Here is an 18199-nt window from a genome sequence, read left to right as displayed (position 1 = left end):
TATAGTTTTGTGCTTTAAGGCGGCTTGGTCATGGACACTTGGTAGCAGTTTCAATAAACGTCCACAATACAGTACAAAATTGTTATTAATACTACAATTGGAATTATAGCCTTGGAAAGAGTACTATATAGCACTTATTCTGATCATTCGGTCGACACACCAACCTAGCCAATCAGACAAAAGAGAAGGATAGCAAGGACAACAGTAACACTTCATGCAGAGTAAAATAACTCAGAACCAGGCTTGTCAAATCGATAAACAAGATACGTTTGGTTCACAAAAAACGAAGCAGCCTCACTGAGTTCACTTCTTATGCTCGGTGGTCACTAACCAAGCAAAACTGACAACCATAAGTTTAATTTTAGAATCGATAGCTGAAGCAACGAAAGCTCTACACCACTAAGTTTCTAAGAACGAACCAAAGTTTGAATCATTTCACGTTGCAAGTTCCACAAGGCAATCTCAACATTTCTGCAACGGAAGTTATGCGGGTGAGGCTGGGCGCTTAGTCTTCCTCCTCCTCGCCGTCATCACCACCACCACCTGAGGCCTTCTTCTGGTTCTTCCGCTTCACTCTTCCAGGTTGGCCACCACCCAGGGGGCTGGTGAGCGAGAAGTCGACGTGTTTCTCAGTGTCCACCCTCACCATGAAAGAAGGAATGTTGACGAGCTGCTTTCCAACCCTGGAACATATACAACAGTAAGATCATCAATGGATAAAAACAGCACTAAAGAAACACCAAGTGCTGATCATTATATATGATATGCCTCACATCTACAGTAGTCAAGGATCTCAAGACAAGAGTGATGAAAATGTTCAAAGTATAACAAGGAAATTATGTTGTTCAAACCTTCAAGACAACAAGTGAGTTAGAAGTTTAACAACAAATGGAAATTAAGAATACAATTAAACAAAATTTAGGCCAATGTTACCAAGACATGTTCATTCACAAAAGCTAACTGTTCAGAGAAGAAAATGAAAAGGCTGGTAGACAAAGACCAACACAAATAAAGCTGAAGAAAAACAGCATATATCAATCAAAATAAAGAGGTTAGCAGCAAAATAGGGCACTCAGAATGAAAAGGACATAAAGAGTCATTGGTCTTCCAACCTCAGTAGAGATATATTAACTCCTCATTGTGCCCTCAAAAACATGTACTGTGGATATTTTAACAGAACTACAAAAGAGGTGATATGAAAAATAACTCCCTAAGCACTGATCAATCCACTCAAAATAAGATTGCCCAAAAAAGATCTATTAGCAAATAAACCATGGAAGAGTTCACCTATAACCTTCATAAATTCGAATAGATATTCTGAAACTGAGAATTTCAGATTGAAATCATTTTCCAGAATAAGATCGCAAATCTGAAAAGGCAAGGACATCAGAGAATATTTGATTGCAACATTACACACAAAGTGTCTCAGACGACCGTCGTGAGTGACATAAGTTTCTCATCATATGTCCTGTATCCTTCAATCAGTACAGATTGACCAGCCAAAAATGTACAAATATTGGCAAAAAAAAACTGGAACCAAACTGACTAATATAAACCTACAGACATAGGCAACCTCACAATTATCAAGCATGATCTATAAATCATCATCTTCAGGTCTGCCACTACTACAGTTTACAAGGATTGGTTCAAGAGTGATGAATATCAATAAACAAAAACAAGGAAAATCATGTTGTTCAAACCTTTAAGAGCAACAAGGGATTTACAAGTTCAGATCAACAGCCAAGGTTACCCAGGCATGTTCATTCACAAAAGCTAACTGATTCAGAGCCAGTTGCTTCATGTTGTCAGCAGAAAAAGTAAAGGCTGGTATATGAAGTCAACTAACCAACAGAAAATGAAGCTATCAAGCTGAAGAAGAAGAAAACAAAATATCAGACAAAATAAAGAGCTTAGCAGCCAAATAGAGCACTCAGAATGACAAGGACATAACAAGTTAGCAACAGAAAGATCTACAACAATTATTAGAGTTAATATGAACAGGACACTGTGTGTAATGTTTTGATCTATCCTCTCAAATAAGAAGCCCAAATAGATATATTAGCAACTAAACCATGGAAGAGTAAATCAACCACAACCTTAATAGATTTGAACAGACATTCTGAAACTCAGAAATTTTCAGATTGTGTTACTTTTCCAGAAGAATAAGATTGCAAAGCTCAAAATTAAACTAGGACATGATTACAGTAAGACAAGCAAGTCACACAAAATGATCCATCATGGGTAGCATACCCCAGAGATCAAGAACAAGGGACATCAGAGAAAATATGATTGCAACATTATACACAAAGTATCTTAGACGACCGTCATGAGTTTGCATACAGTTTCTCATCATATGCCCTATCCAAAATGAATAGGCACAAGTCATGTGTATAGAATCAGTAGAGACCCACCAGCCAAAAAATGTATAACAATATCAGCAACAAATATAGAAAACTATCATCTAAATTACCAAACTGCATCCAAACAAACTTATGCATATGATCTATGATGATATTATAGTGAAGCACAAAACTGTTGGCTACAACAACATAGGTACATATCTCATTGTGGATAAATGATTCCCAGGTGAGTGCTGAATGATATTGCATGACAGGATAAACTAGTAGCCCTGTAAATTTCAACATGCATGAAGAGATGGGTGAGTGTGGATAGCTAACCTGATGTGGCGCTGTCTGATAAGGACACGAGCATGATGGATTGACTTGGCCATGCCATTCTTGAAGACGATGGTCTGGAGACGGCGCTGGAGGAAGTTGTCAACAGTGAGGGCAAGCACATAATCAAGCTTGTTCTGTTCCTCAGTGAGAAGACCGTAGCGGTTCATGCGGCGGAGGAGCGCTGCACCCTCAAAGATACGGCGGGGGTTCTTCTCATCCAGGGTGAGCAGCTCCCTGGCAGCATTTCGGATGCGGCTGAGGGCGTACTGCACACGGTAGAGCTCACGCTTGGCCCGCAGACCGTACTCCCCAACCAGCTTCAGCTCAGCGTCAAGACGCTCCTTCTCATACGGACGCCTTGGCTTCTTGAAGGTCTTCCCATCTGCACCACAACAAAATCGTAAGACACTTGTAAGACCCAAAAACAACAATCAGATACAACACAAGCACATAACAGTGAAATATCGAGTGGAAATGGCATGGCTTAAACACTTAGACGTCAAGCAGGAGACGAATATGTATTAAAAGCACAACTCGTGCTAATTATCTCGCATCAAAGACTAAACTATACGCAATGGAAGCCGCATTAGACTAAACCGAGTGAAGTGTCACAAGATAACAGAAATATCTCAAGTTTAAGAACATAAATTTCAACTACAAATAAGAACATAACCAAAATCTCTCGTTTTAGAACCAAATCTGCTCCGTACCAGGCTAGTCTACAAATCTTCTTCGCCACAGGGTACAGAGCGTCGAGTTCATCCGATCAAAACCGGAAACGGGAACGAAACTAAGCATTTGCGATCCTATACCAGACACCAACAGACGCTGCCTCATGAAACTAGAAAAGCAAATTTGGATCGGCCCAGAGAGAGAGACGCCGTTCAGCATACGCGGCGCGCATTACGACGACATGGGTGGGTGCGTAGAGGGGGCCTTACAGTTGCGGTAGAAGTTGACGTGCACCATGGCTGCCGCCTCCGCAGGATCGCTCGGGTCGTCGGGCTGTGCGCCGCCGGTGGGGGTGAGGGGATCGGTGGAGAGTGGCGGCCGAGAGGACGAGGCGATATTATATAGGGGAGGGCTAAACCTAGTTCTGTCTGATGGGCCGGGCTTTGGACTTTGGCCCTCTTTGCTTATGCAAGCCCTAGTGAGCCTTTAACGGCGAGGCAGACACACGCGGCCCACCCCGCGTAATAAGGCCGTGAACTCGAAGCAGCGAACGGGGCGCACTCACAGGGGGGGAAAAAACACCTCACCGCGCGTCCGCGCGCGCGACGGCCGAGCCATGCCGCGGCCGTCGCCGGGGAAGCCGCTGGTCACCACGATCACGGCGCTGCTCAGGTCGGCGACGCGGCCGGCGCACCTGCTCCAGCTCCACGCGGCCATGCTCAAGGTCTCGCTCTTCCCGCACCACGCGCTCCCGACCGCCAGGCTGCTCGCGTCCCCGCTCGCGCCGCTGCCCTACGCGCTCTCCCTCTTCGCCGCCATTCCGTGCCCCACCCTCTTCCACCACACGGCCCTCCTCCGCGCGCTCTCCGCCTCGCCCTCCTTCTCCCCGGCCGCCTCCGCGTCCCTCGCCGTCCTCGCCTCCGCCCGCGCGCGCCTCCCCGCGCTGGACGAGTTCGCCTTCCAGCCGCTCGTCGCGCTCTGCGCCAAGAACTCCGGCGACGACGCGGCGGCCTCGCTCGGGCGGCAGGTCCATGCGCTCCTGCTGCGGTTCGGGTTCTCCGGCGTCGTGGGCCTGGGGAACGTGCTGTGCCACTTCTACTGCTGCATAGGGAGCATGGGGGACGCGCGGAGGATATTCGATGAAATGCCTGAGAGGGACACCGTGTCGTGGAACACGATGATCGGGAGCTATGCCAGAACCGGAGAGATCAGTGCGGCGGTGGAGGTGTTCAGGGCTATGATGTGCTGTGGTGTGGATGTCAGTCCGACGGCGGTGGTCGCCTTGGTTGCGTGCGGGTGGCGAGGGGAGTCAGTGCATGGGTTCAGCGTCAAGACAGGGTTCTGCAAGGATGTCAAGGTGGCGGCAGCAATGGAGGGGATGTATTCTAGGAAAGGGGATATTGGATGCGCAAAGAAGGTCTTCGAAGAGGCGACGAGGAGGGACTTGGTGCTGTATAATTGCATGGTGGATAGTTGCGCAAAGGCGGGGCAAATTGAGGAGGCAATGGGCTTGGTGGATAGGATGAGACAGGAGGGACTGAAACCAAACACAGGGACTCTTGTGGGTGTGCTCTCTGCGTGTGGAGCATCGGGGGCAATCGTACCCGGTCGTCACATCCATGAGCTTGCGCTGGAGCTTGGCCTTGAGCTTGACACTGCACTAGGAACATCGCTCGTGGATATGTACTTCAAGTGTGGGTACCCCAAGGAGGCGATTGCAGTCTTTTATGCAATGCGCGACAGGGATGTGATGGCATGGACTGCGATGATCATGGGGTTGGGGGTTAATGGGCAGTCAGATGCCGCGATATCCCTGTTTCACTCGATGCAGCAAGTCGGTGTCACTCCTAACGAGGTTACCTTTCTTGCGGTGCTCAATGCTTGTAGCCATGGCGGGTTAGTGTTTGAAGGGAAGAAGCACCTCGAGAGCATGGTCCGGAAATATGGTATGTCTCCCCACACCGAACACTATGGCTGCATCATCGATCTCCTCGGAAAGGCGGGGCGATTGGATGAAGCGTATGAGCTTATAAGAAGTTTGTCGTCCCATGGCGACGCTATGGGATGGAGAACTTTACTTGCAGCCTGCAGAGTTCATGGCAATGTCGAGCTGGGGAGGATGGTGCAGGCACGGTTGGACGCCATGGGCAATTACCATCCGTCTGATACCATTCTGCTGTCGAACGCATACGCAATGGAAGGCCGTTGGGATGAAATAGCACAGATCAGGGATTCACAAGGGCAGAAAATGGTCACGGACAGGAAAGAAGCGGGCTGCAGCTCCATTGATGTGTCTTCCTAAGATATCTAACCTTGCTGAACTGAAGCAGCGACCACCAATTGATCACAAGGTCGGACTGTCGATTCGAAAATATACTTATGCACAGGTGACTAACAACGGTATCATCATCTCGACTGATTTTTGCTGAAGAGCAATCCATACATGTGCAGTTATCAGATACAAGATTCAGGGGTAAAGCAGTTTTTATTATCACCTATTTAACCCGTTAAGATAAAGATTCGGAGACAGATTGGAGTTTACATGCACATCTGCGTATGTATCTGTTGCACAGAAACACACTCCACTCACACTACAGAAACTTCACAAACGGTGAAGCAAATTGTGTTATGTACTTAAACCTCCTCACTAGTGCCACTACTATATTGTTGCTCCTCTCCCATCCTTGGAAGGATTGGGAATTCGTTTACTGGTGACATCACCGCTGGTGTTGGGTACCGTGCCTGGGGCGGCGTCACACTATTGGAAATCCCCTGGTCTTGTGACAGTTCGCTGTCTTCAGTGGATGCAGATGAAGCTTCCGGGAAGAGCTGCAGCTCTCGTGGTGGGGCAGCATAGCATTGCTCAGTGATTACGGGATGCAGAGAAAGTGCTGTCGAGGTGATGACTGGTGAATGTGGCGAATGCTGTACTGGGAACACTCCGCTTGTGGGATAAGGTACTGCAACGGCTGATCTTGTAGTAGTATCCTGGCTCCAAATAGGGTTGCTCTGCAGACGCATTCTAAGCTTGTTCTGAAGCTCCAGGATTTCATTGCGAAGCATGCTGTTGTCATCACGCAGTTCATTTCTCTCCAACACAACCTGTTTCATATCATGAGGAAAGTAGGAAATGCATCAGTGATGAAGTGCTGAGGAAGTGTATTATCTGAGCAGTGATAATAGTGTAAATTACTCCCTCCATTTCTAAATATAAGCCTTTTTAGAATTTCAATACAGACTATGTACGTATATATATAGACGTATTTTAGAGTGTAGATTCACTCATTTTGCTCCGTATACATAGTCCGTGTTGGAATCTCTAAAAAGGCTTATATTTAGGAACAGAGGGAGTAGTTCTTATTTGTTCATAAATAATGTTACTGGGCATGAAGCCATAAATGTTAAAGGATGGGATTGGTTTCCTATTCTAAAGGAATCTCAGCACAAGAATATGTACTAACATTTTCATATCCATGATATAATAGACACAAATCATCAAATTGCTGAATAGAGTTGCTCTATTCAAAAGGTCTTACATAATGAGATTCATTCTTCAGTGTGCTATTCTCCTTCCGAAGAGATTCCACTTGTGAAACTAAATCCTTCAGTATCCGTGTAGTGTCACCCAATACACATGCCTTCCCGTTGTTCTGCCTGTCTGGTTCTGAAAAGGAGATGTTTGCATTGTTTTAGAAAGTATTAATGCATATCCAAAAGGATGGGGCTGTAGATTTGATACAAACTAATCAGACACATGGGGAGAAAGTCGTGACATATATGCACTCAGATGTAAATTTGCCTTGCATAGTGAAAGGTCAAAACTCAGGCTATTGTGTGAATACAAGCTATTTGCTAGATGTTGAATCTGTGATCTTGCTTTATTATCCTAATAAAATCAGCCTAGCATTTGGATGACCCAAGAGCTCTACCAGCATGCTAAGTTTTACATAGAGATAACCACCCCACAAGCTCATATAAAGAAACTTCCAAACGCGGTAGTGGCACCAGAAATCATGTTGTTGCAGCTTGCTGCTTTGTACTAGTAAGATATATATACACATACCTAGCATGGCTCCCAGCTCATTAAAGAGGTCATTCTGCGTGCCTCGCTTCCGTTTCTCCCTCTCCGACTTATGGATTTTCTTTGGCACCTTCTCACACTTCCTGTTCACGACAGACCTGCACAATATTCAAACATCAGTGGAAGAACACAGTCAGGTGGTATCAGAATTGTACGGGGCAGTTTTATCTTTGCGGTGGTTCACCATGAAGTGGTAGGAGTTTTCAGGATCATAAGGCACCAACCACGGTGAGCGCTATTGCACACATCAAATTTGTAGCTCACGAAATCAGAAACACAAGAAGCCACACCGAATTACTTCTTCCGCGGCCACGTGATTACCAATGGAATGGATGCTACAACTTGCAAGCAGTTTATAATCTCAGAAACAATGATTGTTCAGGGCAAAAATCCAGTGCTTGGTTCCTCTACTTCAAGGTTGAATATGAAGTCATGTGGGTTTCAGTATTTCCATATCACTCGCCAAGACTTTATTGAAAAAGATGGTGCTCGAACCAATTCTACAGGGTAAAAATCGCTCTAGAATTCCTTTTGCTCTGGAATTCCATCTGCGGGCCAGTTCATTTTCTTGTTCCTCTCCCCGAGACTGAAAAAAAAATTTACAGGCCCCAGAACTCACCCTTGGTCGTGCAGCCTCTCGGCGGGGGCATTCACCATGTCCCTGGGCACCATGCCGACCGGGAAGCTCGATCCGGTACCTCCCCTGCGACTGTAAAACCAAGCACGAGCTCCGTCAGTTCCTCCACACGGCCCGACCCAGCGCCAAAACGATCAATCACGACGATTACCTCCAATTGAAGCGGGGAAGGGCCGAGGATTTGGGGGCGCGAGGGGCTCGTCTACCTGTGGTTCTCCTCTCCGTGATCGCTCGAGGTGAAAGGGGGAGGAAGAGGGGGAGAGACGGGGAGGGGAAGCTAAGTAGGGGGAGGACGACGGGCGGATCGTCCAACGGGGGGGAGAAGCCGGGGGCGGAGGGAGAAAGCGACCCGCCGTGTGATTGGGGACGTCGTGTAGCGTAGCCGAACCGTGGGGCGGGGAAAGGAGGATGGCGATGGGGCGGGGCGCGTGGACGGCACCGTTCGGCCGCGCGTGCTGCTGCGTGGACTTCGCACCTTGGCGCCGTGGCGGGCGAGGGCGAGGGCGCGGTGCCGTGGTGGGCACGAGCCTCCGGACCCAGCGGCGGGTGGGCGGCGTGGCGCCGCTGGCCCCGCGCCTAGTTTATCCGGTCCGACCTGGATCCCGCCACGTGCTCGCGCGTGCCCGGTGGCATCCGGCCTCGTGATCCCGTGCGAATTTTATATACCGAAGGTTAAAGAAAGAAAACAGAAAGGAATTACTACGAAAGTCCTAATCTACGCTCAAATGCTCTTGGCATGAACAGTAAAATCAAAAAAATACAATTCTGATTTTTTTTTTGTGGGCAAACATCAATAAATGTTTCGAGTGCTTGCAAATTTTCATCGGCATATCACATTTGTGGAAGTCCCGACAAAAAAGATAAAATCAGTGCTTCAAAATGCTTTTGAAAATAGCATCTTCGGAGCATCAATTATTTTATTTTTTGCCATGACTTCCGCGGATGTAATTCCATGATAAAGCTTTGCAAGCACTTGAAATATTTTTTAATGTTTTTTTTACTGAACCCGAGCTAAGAAACTCCATGTTCTCCCTTGCCAACCATCCCAACCATTTCTCGATCTTTCAAATTTTGCATGACTCATCCGCATGTGCAATGCGATCGATTTTTGATGATATCATGCATCGTTGTGATCATGGCACGCGTGCGACCGCTTGTTGAATCAAGGGGTGCACACAGAATCACTGGAGCACGTTCGCTCGGTAGAATTACCATAAGAAATTTAGTATGACTTTCTTTCTGCGAGGGTAAAAGAATTTTATCCCAAAGCACTGAGATTACAGTCCGCTGAGACAAGATCTAGAATAAAAGGCGGTCCTCACTATAACCAACAAGCGGTACTGAGAGCCATGCGAGCCTAATTATCAAGACAGAGAGAAACTCTATTTTGTAGCGGGCTATCTTAACTGAAACAAACTCATGCTTCAACATGAGCAACTTAATCTCCTCTAACAAGTGACCACAAGACGATTTGACAAGGGATATTTTGACAATAAAGAGAGAGACAGAGCCCACCAAGTCGGACTGCACCAAAATAGGGAGATTAGAGCATTGAATTGCCAAGGCCATTCCATCTTGCATTGCTAGCATTTCTGCCTCCAGTGCATTGTTCCTAAAGAAGAGCACGTGATGAGCTGCAGGGATAACACCACCATTGTTTTCACGAAGGATCTTACCCGCTCGAGCGAACCCATCCTCCAAGGAGAAGGAGCCATCCACTGAGAGGGCGAGCCAGCTGGGCGAAGGCAAAGACCAAAACGGCTCAGTCGGCTTCGGTATCCCTACCCGCACCAGAACGGGAGCATCCATAAGGGTCTTGCCCTTTAACATGTCCTCGACACTCGGGACCTTCACATCTCGTATGGAGTTCAAATAATTGTTCAAAGAGTCACCTGAAACTTCGGTCGGCGGAATAGATTTTCCATGTGTAAGGTCATTCGGAGGATTCCACACTCTCCATAGCAACATCAGAATCATATCTCTAGCAGTGCTATCTTGCATGGCTAACAGATGCAGCAGACATTCCGGACTTGTATTCGCCACATGTTCCTTCGGTGGTATTGGCAAAATCTCGCCCGTGGAATCTCAAAGTGCAGTCGCCATGTCACATGTAAGCAATGCATGAGATGTGTCATCAATAGCAGCGCCACACAACAAGCAGGAGGCCTGCCGGGGTATATGTCGCGCCCATTTACATTGCATGGTCGACAGTGCACCTGCCCCAACCTTTTTCATGCATGTGATCGCATGCGATGTGGAACTGTGGCACGCCAGATTAAGTTCCAAAAACTTCTATCACCATTGGGATTAGAACTAGAAAAAACCCCACCGAGAAGGTCTCTTCATGTTGTTCCATTGCGAGCTTATAGGCACTGCGGACGCTGAAGCAACCTCTGGAATCTGGCTGCCAAGCAATAAAATCTCTTGCTAATAAGTGGACGTGCGAATTTTACGGATAGCCAACACACCCACGGCAATAAAGTGTTGGTTCAATAATTCCACTCTCCAAGTTCCATTAATGTCCAGAAAATCGGAGACTCTATTAAGTTTGCATCGTCATTTTTAGCATGATAGAACCAAACAAAGGTCCCCTAGGAATCCACGGGTCCCTCTAAACTCTGATACATGTACCATTGCCAACACGTCAAATGATACCTTTTTTAGAAGTTCCAAGCCATGTTCATTTCCTCGCCGCACCGCCAAAGTATGACTTCACTTATTCAATCTTGAAAATGGAAAAAAACCTAGAGAGAGCGAGAGATAGAATGAAATATACAATGCAAGAAAATGCGCCTTTTGGTACTACATAATTTGTTCTCAGTTTTTTACAAGGGGCTATGGTGGGCTTAGAGCAACTCTAGTAGAGCCTCCATATTGGTCAATCACCATTATAACCACCACTATCATGATTTTGATCGAAAAGGACACTAGCAGAGTCGCCATTCCGCCCTCGATCATCATAATGTTTGAATCACGCTCCAAGATGAGCCTGCAAGCCTCCGTATTTGGCATTGAGGGGGGAGGGTTGGAGCGCGCTCCATCCAGAATACGGCTTGACGCAAATCACATCTTCCCCTCCCGCTACTCTTCCCGCTTGTGCTGCCTCCACTCCCACGTCATAGCACCGCTTTCGACCTTCCCTAGTCATGGTCGGTGATGGCTTGGATGGCACCTCGACCCTCGCGTATGATTCCATTGTTTTCGAGCAGGATTCCATTCCTCCGGAAGCTCATGTGCCTTTGACGGCCGGCCGCCTCCGCCTAGGCCAACACCTCGTCCACATTACCGCTGAAGAGTTTGGCAAAGTGGTGACAATGCATATGATGTTGCATGAAGGCGGCGGCATCCCCCCACATGTGCCAAAAGGGGTAGAGGAAGAAGACGGGGAAAGTAGGTGCCCGCGACCCTCCCCCACCTCGCTTCGCTCCAGAGGCAAAATTGGGTCACCTTTACAGTCATATGCCGCACAAGATACAATGATGAGGTATAAAGATCAATCATTTTCCTTGTATTCGGTTTTTGTTTGATTAAATTGTTGGAAATATGCCCTAGAGGCAATAATAAAAGTATTATTATTATATTTCCTTGTTCATGATAATTGTCTTTTATTCATGCTATAACTGTATTATCCGGAAAACGTAATACACGTGTGAATACATAGACCACAATATGTCCCTAGTGAGCCTCTAGTTGACTAGCTCGTTGTGATCAACAGATAGTCATGGTTTCCTGGCTATGGACATTGGATGTCGTTGATAAACGGGATCACATCATTAGGAGAATGATGTGATGGACAAGACCCAATCCTAAGACTAGCACAAAGATCGTGTAGTTCGTTTGCTAGAGCTTTGCCAATGTCAAGTATCTCTTCCTTTTGACCATGAGATCGTGTAACTCCTGGATACCGTAGGAGTGCCTTGGGTGTATCAAACGTCACAACGTAACTGGGTGACTATAAAGGTGCACTACAGGTATCTCCGAAAGTATCTATTGTTTTATGCGGATCAAGACTGGGATTTGTCACTCCGTGTAAACGGAGAGGTATCTCTGGGCCCACTCGGTAGGACATCATCATATGCGCAATGTGACCAAGGAGTTGATCACGGGATGATGTGTTACGGAACGAGTAAAGTGACTTGCCGGTAACGAGATTGAACAAGGTATTGGATACCGACGATCGAATCTCGGGCAAGTAAAATACCGCTAGACAAAGGGAATTGTATACGGGATCGATTGAGTCCTTGACATCGTGGTTCATCCGATGAGATCATCGTGGAACATGTGGGAGCCAACATGGGTATCCATATCCCGCTGTTGGTTATTGACCGGAGAACGTCTCGGTCATGTCTGCATGTCTCCCGAACCCGTAGGGTCTACACACTTAAGGTTCGATGACGCTAGGGTTATAAAGGAAGCTTGTATGTGGTTACCGAATGTTGTTCGGAGTCCCGGATAAGATCCCGGACGTCACGAGGAGTTCCGGAATGGTCCGGAGGTAAAGATTTATATATAGGAAGTCCTGTTTCGGCAATCGGGACAAGTTTCGGGGTCATCGGTATTGTACCGGGACCACCGGAAGGGTCCCGGGGGCCCACCGGGTGGGGCCACCTGCCCCGGGGGGCCACATGGGCTGTAGGGGGTGCACCTTGGCCTACATGGGCCAAGGGCACCAGCCCCTAGAGGCCCATGCGCCAAGATAAAGGAAAAAGGGAAGAGTCCTAAAGGGGGAAGGCACCTCCGAGGTGCCTTGGGGAGGATGGACTCCTCCCCATCCTTAGCCGCACCCCTTCCTTGGAGGAGGGGGCAAGGCTGCGCCTCCCCCCTCTCCCTTGGCCCTATATATAGTGGGGAAAAGGAGGAGCAATCATACCTAAGGCCTTTGGTTGCCTCCCTCTCCCTCCCGTGACACATCTCCTCTCCGGTAGGTGCTTGGCGAAGCCCTGCGGGATTGCCACGCTCCTCCACCACCACCACCACGCCGTTGTGCTGCTGTTGGATGGAGTCTTCCTCAACCTCTCCCTCTCTCCTTGCTGGATCAAGGCGTGGGAGACGTCACCGGGCTGTACGTGTGTTGAACGCGGAGGTGCCGTCCGTTCGGCACTAGGATCATCGGTGATCTGAATCACGACGAGTACGACTCCATCAACCCCGTTCACTTGAACGCTTCCGCTTAGCGATCTACAAGGGTATGTAGATGCAAACTCTCCTCTCCTTCTACTCGTTGCTGGTCTCTCCATAGATAGATCTTGGTGATACGTAGGAAAATTTTGAATTTCTGCTACGTTACCCAACATAAATGTGAGGTGAACATGGAAAATAGTTGGAAAATGCGCAATGTGTGTGATATAGCGAAGATTTTATGAATTTGGAGGGTTGGCCTTCAATGAAGAATCATTTCTTAATGCGATTATGTATTAGTCTGGGACACGTGATGTTGATTTAGCTGGCACATTGTTTTTGCTTTTTAATCATCAGTCCGGCCAAGATACCGATTTCGATCAATTGGAGGTCGTTGGCTGCTCGAAGAAGAAGGCAATTCACGCAAGCAACTTTAAGCACGATGAGGATGTTTCGCTTGTCCTAACATGACAAGATATCTCTCTTGATGCGATCACCGGGAAAGACTAATTGGCAACAAAATATTGGAAGCACACCAAGGTGCGTTCCAAATATCACCTTGGGTGGATGATAACCCACAAGTATAGGGGATTGCAACAGTTTTCGAGGGTAGAGTATTCAACCCAAATTTATTGATTCGACACAAGGGGAGCCAAAGAATATTCTCAAGTATTAGCAGCTGAGTTGTCAATTCAACCACACCTGGAAACTCAATATCTGCAACAAAGTGTTTAGTAGCAAAGTAATATGATAGTAGTGGTAACGGTGGTAAAAGGTAACGGTAGCAGAAGTAATATTTCTGGTGTTTTATAGTGATGATAACAATAGCAACTAAAAAGTAAATAAGCAAAGAACGATATATGAAAAGCTCGTAGGCAATGGATCGGTGATAGAGAATTATGCCGGATGCGATCGATCATGTAACAGTCATAACCTAGGGTGACACAGAACTGGCTCCAATTCATCAATGTAATGTAGGCATGTATTCTGAATATAGTCATACGTGCTTATGGAAAGAACTTGCATGACATCTTTTGTCCTACCCTCCCGTGGCAGCGGGGTCCAATTGGAAACTAAGGGATATTAAGGCCTCCTTTTAATAGAGTACCGGGCCAAATCATTAACACATAGTGAATACATGAACTCCTCAAACTACGATCATCACTGGGAGTGGTCCCGATTATTGTCACTTCGGGGTTGCCGGATCATAACACATAGTAGGTGACTATAGACTTGCGAGATAGGATCAAGAACTCTCATACATTGATGAAAACATAATAGGTTCAGATCTGAAATCATGGCACTCGGGCCCTAGTGACAAGCATTAAGCATAGCAAAGTCATAGCAACATCAATCTCAGAACATAGTGGATACTAGGGATCAAACCCTAACAAAACTAACTCGATTACATGATAAATCGCATCCAACCCATCACCGTCCAGCAAGCCTACGATGGAATTACTCACGCACGGCAGTGAGCATCAAGAAATTGATGATGGAGGATGGTTGATGATGACGATGGCGACGGATTCCCCTCTCCGGAGCCCCGAATGGACTCCAGATCAGCCCTCCCGAGAGGTTTTAGGGCTTGGTGGCGGCTCCGTATCGTAAAACACGATGAATCCTTCTCTCTGATTTTTTTCTCCCCGAAAGCAAATATATAGAGTTGGAGTTGAGGTCGGAGGAGCTCCGGGGGGCCCATGAGGTAGGGGGCGCGCCCCCCACCCTCGTGGCTAGGGTGTGGGCCCCCTGGTCTTGATCTTTTTCCAGTATTTTTTATTATTTCCAAAAAGACGCTCCGTGGAGTTTTAGGTCATTCCGAGAACTTTTGTTTCTGCACATAAATAACACCATGGCAATTCTGCTGAAAACAGCGTTAGCCCGGGTTAGTTCCATTCAAATCATGCAAGTTAGAGTCCAAAAATGAAGTTCTTCGACTGAAGACTTTGGATCTCTGAAGACTTTCTGAAGAATTTGAAAGTGAAGAAATTGGTGTGACCTTGAAGACTTGGTATTCATTCGAGGAACATGAAGCGTGAAGACTTTTGTTTTCGTAGTTTAATTTTCTCTTTCTTGAGTCATAGGAAACACCGTACTGTTAAAGGGGGTCGAGGAAATACTAAGGAAAAATTTCCATGTGATGCTCAACTCAAAATCCTACACCTACCAATCCCTTCGAGTGAAGCCATTGGAAATCTCATACAGTCCAGTCATATTCTTAAGTGACAGAGATGAAGTTCTTCTGGTCTCTGAGGAATTTGTTCTGACTGAGGAGTTAGGAATTCGCCAGTGCGGATTGCCTACACAGTGAGGAAAATGATAGCCCTGAGGATTTTGCTACTCAAAATTCCGACCGTTGTTGTGCTATGCGCCAACTGTCCCAAAATATCTATCCACCTAACGGTCATATCATTGAAGGACATTTATGTCTTATCATGTCGGGCTGCTTCCTAGGCTATAAATAGCCGCCCCCTACAACCACTAGCTGGTTGGCTGCTCCGAGAGAAATGGACACTTGTCATTTGAGAGCAGCCCATCCTCCGAGGACTTTGAGCGAAAATCATCAAGTGAGGAAAGACCCAAACCCAAACACCTACAAACCCCAAGTGATTGAGCATCACTGAAGAGATTGATCCTGCGTGGATCCGATGCTTGTTACCTTTGAAGACTGTGCTTCTTTCAGACGGTTAGGCGTCATGGTCAAGAGCATCCAAGAGGAATTGTGGATCGCCGAGTGACCAAGTTTGTGAAGGTTCGGAAGTCACCTGAAGACTTACCACGAGTGATCGGACGAGGTCTGTGTGACCTTAGTTCAAGGAGAATACGGTGAGGACTTGGTGTCCTGAGCTGCGTGTTCAGGACTGGGTGTCCGGGACTGTGTGTCCTTGAGTTTAGATACTCAGCCGCTCCAACCGGACGTACAACTGAGACAGCAGTTGGAACTGGTCTACCAAATCATTGTCTTCACCAAGCTTACTGGTTCTATTCCCTCAACTCTTTCATTTCCTCATAACTGTGTTGTGTGTTTGTTCATATCTGTGTTTGAAGACTTTGACTGAAGACTTTCTCAATTTCCTCAGTTCAATTTCTTCAGTCTGTTTGTCTTCATCCTGTGTTATCCTGTGCTTACGCTTCCTGTACTCTGTGCCTGTCTTAATTTCATCATGATGACTATGCTTGTATTTTGTTATGTTTACTTTTGAGTACTTATTCCACTGCTAGTAGTTCTTCGCTAAGGAATTTCCTCACCGGCAAATTCCTCGGTGAAGAATTACATAAAAATCACCTATTCACCCCCCACTAGTCGATATAACGCACTTTCAATTGGTATCAGAGCGAGGTACTCCCTTGTTCTGTGTGATTTTGGTTTAACCACCTGGAGTTTTAGTTATGTCGACCGCAGGTATGAAGAAAGTGACATGCCCCATCTTTGACGGTCATGAGTATCCCAAGTGGAAGGCCATGATGAAGAAGCGCCTCATGGCGATGAACAGCGAGCTGTGGACCGTCACTGAGATTGGTCTGACCGATCTGTGCAAGATGGCGGAAGCAGATGACATTCGCAAGTACACTCTTCACAACCTCACGGCGAAGGACGTCATCTGCTCATGTCTGTCTCAAAATCAGTTCAGGAATATCATTGTGACGCCCGGGTAATTAAGCTACAGTGATCCTCTGCTAATGGTGCCACGTCACCTCGTTTATAGTTGCTAATCTCGAGTTAGTTCGAAACCGATTCAAATTCAAATTCAAAAATAGGCAAACAATAAAAGTTTTCAAATATTAAAACTAAAATGTTCGGAGTGAACCAAATATTGCATAGATAATTGTGGTGAAGAAACCCCACTTTTATAAAATGTTTAAATACTATCAGATGAATAAAACAGCCGCATAAATAGTTATTTAAATACCTTTTCTAATTAATAAATGTCAAACTAAATTATTCGAGGACTTGACTTTTTGTGACAATGGCCTAAATTGAATTACTAAATTAGATGCCAAGTATATATATTTTACACAAAAAATAAAACAATAGGAAACAAAGACAAAACAGAAAAGAAAACTAACAACAAGAAAAGAACCCCCCGGGGCTCTGGCCCAGCAGGCCATCAACCCCACTGGGCCAACCCACCAGGCCCAGCCGGCCACCCCACTTAACCCCCTCGGTCCACTGACCGAAACCCTAACCCCCACTGCTCCCCCGATCCCCCCACTCGTCCCACTCCTCCCTCTCGCCCTTCCCCGATCTGGATCGGGGCAACCCCCCGATCCCATCGCCCCATCGCCCCGCTCGTCCCTCGACACCGCCACTCGCCCTGCACCCGCCCGATGCCGTCCGTCGTCGCCCGGAGCCCGCGTCGACCGCGCCAAGCCGCCTCCTCGCTGGAGATGGACGGATCCCGGAGGCCCCGTCGCGGATCCGGCCTCCCCTCGCCTTGCTCCCCACGTCGGAGTCCCCTCGTCGACCGGTGCCCGCCTCCGCCACCACTGCCGTGCCGGTGCCTCGCCGTCTCGGTCGCGTCCACCGCGGCTCCCCGCGACCCCGGCGAGCACGCTCGCGCCTGTGGGCTGCCACCTACGCCTCGCAGCTCATCCGTCAAGCCCCCGCCACGTCCTCCTCGTAGGCCAACGCCTGCTGACGCTGCGCCCGTCGCTCGTCGACCGCGCTGACGCCGCCTCACCGCCGGGATGCAACCGTCCCCGTCCTCCTCCCCAACGACGCCCCGACGCCAACGCCGTTCGCCGTCGCTGCCACCTCACCCCGCCATCGCGTACCCCCTGCATCGGGCCTTCCCTTCAACGCGGGTGAGCAACCCCCGGTCGTCCTCCTCTCTCCGTGAAGCAGCCACCGCATCCCGCGGCTCCCCCCCCCACCATGGCCACGGCCTAGCTGCGCTCGTGCCGCGCCGGCCACGCCCGACGCGCGCACCCGCGCATCGCCTCCCTCTCCGGCCGTGCTCACACTCGCCCGTGGCTGTGCCCGATCGGCCTCCCTGCTTCGCCCCCGTTAAC

At 47.8% G+C, this 18199-nt stretch overlaps 2 protein-coding genes and 3 non-coding genes across 5 annotated transcripts; all 5 read right to left on the bottom strand.

The window, feature by feature from the left end:
* Positions 1–211: 211 nt before the first annotated feature.
* LOC123187860 (40S ribosomal protein S9-2) lies at positions 212–3784 on the bottom strand. The gene is made up of 3 exons (XM_044599824.1): positions 3620–3784; positions 2679–3060; positions 212–683 (listed from the first exon to the last, which is right to left on the bottom strand). The coding sequence occupies exons 1-3, from the start codon at positions 3645–3647 to the stop codon at positions 506–508; spliced, it is 588 nt and encodes a 195-aa protein (XP_044455759.1). The 5' UTR covers positions 3648–3784; the 3' UTR covers positions 212–505.
* On the bottom strand, positions 1066–1148 carry LOC123038507 (small nucleolar RNA Z162). Its single transcript, XR_006417895.1, has one exon. It is a non-coding gene; the product is annotated as a small nucleolar RNA Z162 (small nucleolar RNA).
* Positions 1382–1469, bottom strand: LOC123038505 (small nucleolar RNA Z161/Z228). Its single transcript, XR_006417893.1, has one exon. It is a non-coding gene; the product is annotated as a small nucleolar RNA Z161/Z228 (small nucleolar RNA).
* LOC123038506 (small nucleolar RNA Z161/Z228) lies at positions 2270–2359 on the bottom strand. The gene has a single exon (XR_006417894.1). It is a non-coding gene; the product is annotated as a small nucleolar RNA Z161/Z228 (small nucleolar RNA).
* Positions 3785–5816: 2032 nt separating the features above from the next.
* Positions 5817–8399, bottom strand: LOC123187859 (transcription factor BHLH062). The gene is made up of 5 exons (XM_044599823.1): positions 8220–8399; positions 8051–8140; positions 7414–7529; positions 6887–7014; positions 5817–6452 (listed from the first exon to the last, which is right to left on the bottom strand). Exons 2-5 carry the CDS (start codon positions 8101–8103, stop codon positions 5985–5987), a joined length of 765 nt encoding a protein of 254 aa, XP_044455758.1. The 5' UTR covers positions 8104–8140; positions 8220–8399; the 3' UTR covers positions 5817–5984.
* Positions 8400–18199: the final 9800 nt, after the last annotated feature.

Source organism: Triticum aestivum, chromosome 2A (genome assembly GCF_018294505.1).
Source record: "Triticum aestivum cultivar Chinese Spring chromosome 2A, IWGSC CS RefSeq v2.1, whole genome shotgun sequence".
Lineage (NCBI taxonomy): Eukaryota > Viridiplantae > Streptophyta > Magnoliopsida > Poales > Poaceae > Triticum > Triticum aestivum.
The sequence above is the reverse complement of the archived record's forward strand: the minus strand, read 5'-3'. Positions and strand labels throughout refer to the sequence as shown.